This window comes from Diospyros lotus, chromosome 5 (genome assembly GCF_014633365.1).
Source record: "Diospyros lotus cultivar Yz01 chromosome 5, ASM1463336v1, whole genome shotgun sequence".
In the NCBI taxonomy this organism is placed as follows: Eukaryota; Viridiplantae; Streptophyta; class Magnoliopsida; order Ericales; family Ebenaceae; genus Diospyros; species Diospyros lotus.
Genome location: NC_068342.1, coordinates 10,499,555 through 10,508,151, shown reverse-complemented (window position 1 = coordinate 10,508,151; position 8,597 = coordinate 10,499,555). Strand labels below are relative to the sequence as shown.

Below are 8,597 nucleotides of genomic sequence, written 5' to 3'. Positions count from 1 at the left end.
GCCGAAGGTGGTGACGTCACGTGATACAACTCATTTTGAATTCCTTATACGGAGTGGCCTAACGCAAATTCTCCCGTTCGGCATTTCTCCATCGAAGCAATCAACCTGTCTATAGTCCGGAGATCAACATCACCGCTTGGACTTCTCCGGCGAGATCTCTGCAATTTCCGATCCATACCGCCCGCATATTAGGTTAGATCCCAACCATGGCTCCGGTTTCAGCCCTCGCCAAGTACAAGCTCGTCTTCTTGGGAGATCAGTCGGTCGGCAAAACCAGCATCATTACTCGATTTATGTACGACAAGTTCGATAACACATATCAGGTAAATGAATCGAATTGCTTAAATACGTATTTTCACTTTGAAGTTTGCTCACGTGAACGGATCTGATTGTTTCCGCATTATATTCGGTCGAGTCTAGTTGACTGTCGGTCTGCGTCTGTAATTGGGGTTTGTTGTTTGTTGTTGCGTTTTATACTGAAGTATTGGATGCTAAGTGATCTGCCTCTGGTTGTTGTTCGATTTTTCGTCCGCGATCTCGCTGGTACAGTGGAAACAATGAAAAAATAGATGTAAGCTCATGCAGTTACAGATCTCAGGTGCTCTCCAATGATACCCAAATAATTCATGACACCAAAACCAGAACGAATATATTTTGTTTTTGTACTTCTCTTCCCTTCCTTATTTCATCTATCCACATATCTCTCTTCAATGTGCACGCCTGAATTTGAAAGTTTTGAGAAGCAATCAAATCTGAAAAAAATTATAAGCCGGATTTCATCTGAAGAATTTGCTGAATTCAGATGGCGTGCACAATAGCTTGCTCCACCTCAAGTTCTGTCGGCAGATTGCAAGATGTTTATTCTTGCATAGACTTTGCAAGATATACAATAAATATAGGCTGGACGATATAATTGGGTGCCAGCATTCCATAGTTCAAGTGCCCCTATGTGGCCCACATCATCAAACTGAGATGCCTTTACTCCGTCTGGATGCCCAAACTCCATTATCTGAGTGTCTTTATCTGTCTAAACTTGACTAGGTATGGCAACGCTCTATTACCTAAATGCCTCTACCCAGTCATTGACTATCCTTTAAACAAGTATTAGTGCTAGAGCCTGCTCACTTGATATGCACTATTGTAGCCTCATATATTCTCCGATTGCTCAAGTATTAGATCTGATGCAAAAGAGATCCATCTCATCTCAATCCATGCATTTTTGTATTTGTCTCTTTGCTTGGAGCTTTGCCATGTTTCTAGCCAGTATCTTGTACATGATTTTTTTTTTCTCATCAGTGCATCCATACACCCCCTTTTGCACACCCTTGCAACCATTATTTGTGTGTTTTTGCAATTGATGTGCACCTTTTCCATCCATATATTTGACCTTAATGATGGGTTATTCTACAATAAAGGAGCAATCTTACCACCATTACCAAAGCTGAGTTATTATATGACAATGTACCAACAGACAATTAAATCCGTGTTCTTCAAGTATATAGGTTCCAATGTTGAATTCTGCATGAGTGATTGGATTTATGGTGGGTTCTTACATAAAGAGAGCTCATGTCATTTGAATTTAATTTCATTAAGTCATTAACCACTAACTTTTTATGAATAGGGATTAGGGAGTCTTCCCATATGTCGGTGCACCTTTTCTCATGTGGGAAAGAGTAGTAAATATTTTGATATCCTCAAGTCTTAAGAGTATATTCTTGGAAGTGATTTTCTGCACGGGTTAGAAAGGTTATTTGTCTATAGAAATTCTGGAGAGTTTTGTACCTGTTATTTTTATTAATGATACAGGTTTTATATTTGGCACATGGTTTTTCGATCTTACTGATTGGAGGGTTTTCCACATAATCTTTGTCCCTATCGGGCATAAACTATAAAGCAAGTTTCATTAATCTGATGAAATTCAAGCTGTTGAATGATTATAGCTAGTAAATGCTCCTTAATCAAACCCTATAAGAAATGCTGTGGGGCAATTCTTCTGTATACCTTGTCCATTTAATCTTGCCATGGAAAAGGTGAAGACAAGGTTAGGCATCAGGGTCTGTTATAGGAATATCATCAACAATTCGTGGTTCTGTGTATTGGTACAAGATTTTGCTAGAGATGTAATTGTCAGTCATATTTCTTTTCAAGTTGTTCCCGCTTTAACATCTCTCAATGTTGGAACTACCCTAAAACTATTGGTAAAAATTTATTCCTTGGACTTAAATCTGACGGATTCACATGTAAAAGGTTTATGTGTAAGTTAGAGAATTTGTGTATGATGATGGTCGAAGTGATTAAAAAATATTATTCAAAAATATGCATATTAACAGAAGAAGAATCTCTCTCATGTCTCAGAACCGTTTTTGCCGAGTATCAATGCATACTGAATCAAAATGTTACATTGTAAAGAATGTCTTACACTGATGAAATGGAGCTGTCAGTATGAATTTTTCATTTTGTAAGTTATACTATACAATTATATTGGTTCCTTCCAAATTGAACTTTGTCACCTAAATGGCATGGGCATTCCATGACTTGCTTGAATTCAAACTTTTATTTTCTTGTACTAAAATGTCTTCTTATTCTTGCTCTGATAGTCATGATGTCATCAAAGTAGCATATCTTAGCCTTACACCATTTGAAAAATAGTGCATTGCTCTGTTCCTTTCCCAAATATTTGAAAATTAGTTGACATTAGAATTATATAACATTTTTTTTTAAATGGCAACCTCGTAGTTTATTTATTTATTTTTTTGGGGGTGGGGGTTGTTTAAATTTAAGGTTAAAGCTTTATATCTCACGAATAGTTCTCTTACAAAATTAGCACTAGAAATTTCATTATTACAAAAAGACAACATAAGATGTATTATATAACTATTTGTCATAAATATGTTAATGTGCTCAATTTTGCAGAGCAAGTATTGCATCACATACATGCTGTAAGCCCAACCCATAAGCACAAAAATTATTCCACACCCATTGTGTGGGCCCATACATAATCTATCATGCTATGGGCTTGGATGGGATTTTCGGGCCATGGGGCTGATTTCCACTTCTAGTTGATGGTTATTGAAAGCATGAAATAGCATTTGTTATAACTCATTATGGTTGGCTTTATTTTGTTTTGATTGATTTTGTTAAAAATCAATTTTGAGACTGCTGTTTCCTTCTGAAACAGTTAATGAATTGGATGTTATACGCCTCAAAATAGTGTCTCATTATGTATATTTTGTTATTAATGATAGATTCATGCTGTGCCCGTTCTTTTTTTCTTGTCTTTACTCTCATATGCATTTATTTATTATAATTTGTGATTCAGGCTACTATTGGGATTGATTTTCTATCTAAGACCATGTATTTGGAAGATCGAACGGTTCGATTGCAGCTCTGGTAAGATGATGCATTTCCTTCGTGAAAATTTTCCTTGCTTATGTTAGGAGGAACTTCTTGTTCTAGTTCCCTTTTTGGTTGTGTGTTGGGGGTTGGATTTGCAACAAGATGCTTTTCAGGTTTAAGTTTATGACCTATGCACTGGCACATCAGATGGGAAAATGCAATTTAATTGACAATGGCCCAATCATCAGTGCAAATTTAATTTTAATATTTTAACCAAAATTCTGTATGTTTTAAGTTCTATCATGAACATGTTTGATATGACATCATTTGATTCTTAGAAGAATCTTGACTCTTTTGATTTTTTTGGGGTTATCAGATCTTCTGTAGATTATGAGTTGGCAACACCAAAAAGCAAATATCTAGTGCAATGAAGAAGCTTCTCAAAAGGAAACAAAAAATAGTGCAATGTATATCCATTTGATAGAATCACAGAACCATCTTATCAATTTTTATGTGCTCTTTCATATCATTTCATGTAATAGATTTCTTGACAGTTAAATATTTTTGCCATTCTAATTTTCTTTTACTATCAGAGTATATCATATTCCTTGTCCTTCCTTTTTAACTTAACCATGGGACGTTATATATTCATTCAGCTGGTTGAAGTCCAGAAGCAAAAATCCAGTTGGTATTTCTGAAATTTAAAATCTTTCAAATGCTTAGTCATAATAATGAGAAGGATCTGTTCATAATAACTTGAAATCAATTTGCATTATCAGTTCTTCTGATCATATTTATTAAGTACACAAGTTTTCTCTTTGCAGAGTCTTGACCTATTGCATTGCAAAATATTAGTACATGTGCAAGCACATGTACACACCTGTGCCCATTCCATAGTATGTGCACTGTGCATGTAGCAATCTATTAAAGGCACAATCCTGACATTTGACAGCTATGTTCTTGAGCAGCATTCTATTGTTGTGCCACATCATACTGCATGTGCAGGGAATTTTTATTTGTTGTTAGAGATGTCAAGTGGTAGTAGGTGTTGATTAGCATTTGGCATTGCTTTTGCTCAACATAAATTCAACTCTTACTGTGACTTGGGTTTTCCGGTCTTGATGCTTTTGACATTCTGATGTGCTCGATTCCAGATTTATTGCCCAATGTCATCATGTTTCTAGTTTGATATTCAAAAATATGAAAAAAGCTGCTGCTTTTATTATTTTCGTATTTGTGATTTTAGATGTTAGTTTAAACTCTCCCAGCCAAAGGTTACTAGGTGATAATGAAATCCTTTCTTTGCTAGAGTGGGAAAGATACCGATAAGCTAGCTTTGGATGTGCTGTAATCTATTGTTATACTGATAAATGATAAGCATGGTTCAATTACCACAGAATGGTTTACAATTTTACATCTAGGAAATCTTCACTTAAGATTTTGTTCAATCCTTTGTTTGTTACTAAAGGATGTATTAGAATGTATGGTTTTCATCTGATTGGTTTGTTTACAGGGATACTGCTGGTCAAGAAAGGTTTAGGAGTCTTATTCCAAGCTATATCAGGGATTCCTCTGTTGCAGTTATTGTGTATGATGTCGCAAGTATGTGTATTTCTATCACCTTGTTGTTCATTCACTCAAGTTCATTAAATTTTATTTATGCCTGTGATAAATGAAGTTTTATATTAGACATGATAGTTCCAGATTGTGTTTTGCAAGTGTTTTGCTTAATTTCCTGATTTAAGTTGTTTGAAATTAATTTCTTCTTGATTGATTGGAGAAATGTTGTATGATTCTATCATACAGCTGCCTAATTCTATCAGCTGCCCTTATTTCCTTTCCTTTTTCTTTTTGGTGTTTTAGGCAGGCAATCATTCCTGAACACTTCAAAATGGATTGAGGAGGTACGCACTGAGCGGGGCAGTGATGTTATAGTTGTCCTTGTTGGGAATAAAACTGACCTTGTGGATAAGAGGTAATTAATTGAGTCATTCTGGTTTACAATGAATTCAATTGATTATCTCCTAGTGCATTATTTGTCATTTGATTTCAATCTAAAGATACATATGTATAATCCTAGGACATGTTACAGAGGGGCCTAGAGACTATAGAAGATCTCTCATTTCACTGTTTCCAGCTCTATGAAAAAATATGAAATTTAACCTTTATTTAGGGCTTATGCAAGATAAGAACTCGAGACCTTTGATGCAGCCCAACTGCAATGCACCAAAATATGAAAGTATGAAATTTTAGCCTTTATTTACATCTTCAAGTGGTCAACTCCTTATGCTTCCGTCATTGTTTGATTGAGAAGAAATTTAAATAATGCAGGCTGTTACTTTCTTTTTCCATTTGGAGGGGCGGGTGGTTAAAAACACCAAACCTAGTTTTTGTTTTTATGCTGCTTTGAATGGAAGACTAGATGGGAAAGAAATGGAGAGTGATTTGAGAATTATAGAAGTTAATGCTCTTCCCCTTTAGAGTGATGCAGACATTGAATTTCGAGCACTTCCTAACATTTTATTCCAAAATTGTTTCAGCTTTTGTTGTTTGTGGTTAAATTTTAATGATGCAGTGTTTTATTTTTTGAAACTGAAGCTAAAAACTTTGATAATGCCCTTGTTAAGAATCTTCATTTTCGTATAAGAATGATTTGTGAAATTGGCAAAAACATATTTTTGTTGTTCGTAAACTAGGTGTTTTGAGTAAATAGTTTCTGAAACAGTTTGTGTTAGGAAATTGAAAACAGTTTTTGGAACTTCAGCGGGGAACACCTAATCTTCTATTTGGTGTTACGTAATTTTCATTTTCATATAAGATTTATTAGCTCTTGTTCATTACTCGGGATGATCGTCCTTGCACGGCTCCCGGTGCTCGTGCCCTCGATTACGCTAGGGTAGATAAATCGCAAGTTGAGCCTTTGGCCCTTATGCAGGGCAATGATCAAACTCGCAACCCATCGGATTGACACTGACATATTGCTCATCCGACCGCTTAACCTATGCCCTGAGGGCAGCTCTTGTTCATTACTCTATTACATGGATATTGGCTCTCTCTTGTTTACAACAAAAGAACCAAAAGAACACAAAAAACAGCTCATAAAAAAAATTAACATATCAAGAAAAAGAAAAGGAAAATATTCATTATTCCGTAGGAAAAAAGTGGAACAAGGTAAAACCCTTAAAGGTATAAATAGAATTGCTCCACACCCTCAAGGCAGTACTATTCATTTCCCATCAGATATCCTGTCACATAAAAATTGGAAAGAGATGCTAAAATCAAATTTTGGGTATTGCCTGTTTCAACTGAACTGTTATTTGGGGGTTGCCAACACTACCAGTGATGATCCATGTATCCAAAGATAATAACAATTTGAAATTCATGTATTCAATAACTGGTTTTTGAAGAAATAAAAAGTATTCAATAGCCCCTCTTCTTGTTGCTTTCCTTTCTGTTTTTCTGTTATTGATACTTGTTGCTTTTTTCATCTGGTAACTTTGTTGTTTCTTCATAGACAAGTATCAATAGAGGAAGGAGAAGCCAAAGCTCGTGACCTGAATGTTATGTTTATTGAGACCAGTGCAAAGGCTGGGTTCAACATCAAGGTATGCTATTTGGACTTCTTATTAGATCCTGATAGTTTAGGAATGTTCTTAGCTGGATGAATAAAATGGTATTGTGCATAACAATGCAACATTCTGCTTCTGTTCTCATGTTCATTTTTGTTATTCTTTTTGCACACAGGAATTGGGCCTCTGGTATTTTACTTTTGTTCTAATTGATGGCACTTCTTTCGACATTTCTATTGGTAGATGTCATCATGCTAAGGAAGACTCAATTTCTTAAAATGAATGGGATCATCACCTTGTCTCTTCCATGGAAGTAGGAGAATATATTAACTGACAAGTGAGAAGAAATAACTTAGATCCTGTGATTGCTACAATGACGTTCAGTAGAACTTTTTTTCTCACTTCAAACTAAGAAGCACAAGTACCTGTCTGAAAATCATTGAATACTTTTAAATGTGTGGTGGATTTATTTAAACACATCCTATTCCTATTATTTATATTTTCACTACCAGACACCTTTTGGGCACTTGAGAGATACTCTTGCCATTGCTAGATCTTACATGTACATTGCCTTTAGTACAACAAACCAGAACCACAGTATAAGCTCTAAAAGATAAGTTGAAAATCAATTATTAAAATAAATTAATATAAATTTACATTCACCACTCCGTCTCCCTTAGAAGTTTTAATTGCAAGTTCAAGAATTCTGAATTTCCTAACTTTACTGTTACATAGTCTGACAGTTGCTTGCATGGATTTGACATGGCCTTGTCTTGTTTTGTCCAAATATTTTGAAAGTTACTGTGTTGGTATCATATGTCTGTTGTATAGCGTCCGTGTTCTCTATATTTCTGCTGCTTCATTTCTGTACTCTCTCTGACAACTCAAATTGAGTTTGCTATTTCCTCTTTGTTGGAGATCCCTTCCTAGTTACTCTTGTATTGGACTAACCTTGACTACCATTTTCTAGCCATTATTTCGGAAGATTGCTGCAGCCCTACCGGGAATGGAAACATTATCTTCAGCAAAGCAGGAAGACATGGTCGATGTCAATCTCAAGTCCAGCAATCCAAATGGATCTCTGTCCCAACCGCAGTCAGGAGGGTGTGCATGTTGATTAAGGGCCAGTCTAGATTGGTGCAACCATTATCTGTAAAGCTCTTGTTCTTGAATAGCATTTAAATTTTGGTTGTGCTTATTAAAAAATTTTCACTCAAAAACAGATGGTTTAGTTGAATTCATGTTTTGCGTAATCTGAACAAATTAATGTGGACCAGTAGGGAGTGAGACTATATTTTGCTAAATTTTACCTTAGGCATACATGTTTTGATTCGACTTGGCTTTGTTAGGTATTTTTTACTGGGAAATGCAATAAATGGATTTGGTTAACTATGTGATGTTTGAATCACTCTGGACTCTAGAGTGTGTCTGTACTGTAATAATGTTACGGGTGATGCGAAATTAAATGATTTCCTTCTGGTTTATTTATGCCCGGGATGTGTAAGGCTTCTAGTTTGAGTTTCCAATAATCCTCATCCGAAATTAGCTTAATACCCCGTGCGGAAAATGAAGGAAAAGACAGAAAGAAAACATGATAATCAAACATTCAAGATAGTCATTTCATTGGATGACCGTGTACTGCTATGCTGTTACGTTTGCATTTTCGTCCCGTGATCGCGATGGACTTTGGGT

General features: G+C 35.6%; 1 protein-coding gene across 1 annotated transcript; it reads left to right on the top strand.

The window, feature by feature from the left end:
• Positions 1–8,297, top strand: LOC127800969 (ras-related protein RABH1b). Its single transcript, XM_052335685.1, has 6 exons — positions 1–323; positions 3,320–3,390; positions 4,850–4,938; positions 5,200–5,311; positions 6,851–6,941; positions 7,876–8,297. The coding sequence occupies exons 1-6, from the start codon at positions 207–209 to the stop codon at positions 8,020–8,022; spliced, it is 627 nt and encodes a 208-aa protein (XP_052191645.1). The 5' UTR covers positions 1–206; the 3' UTR covers positions 8,023–8,297.
• The last annotated feature ends 300 nt before the right edge of the window (positions 8,298–8,597 follow it).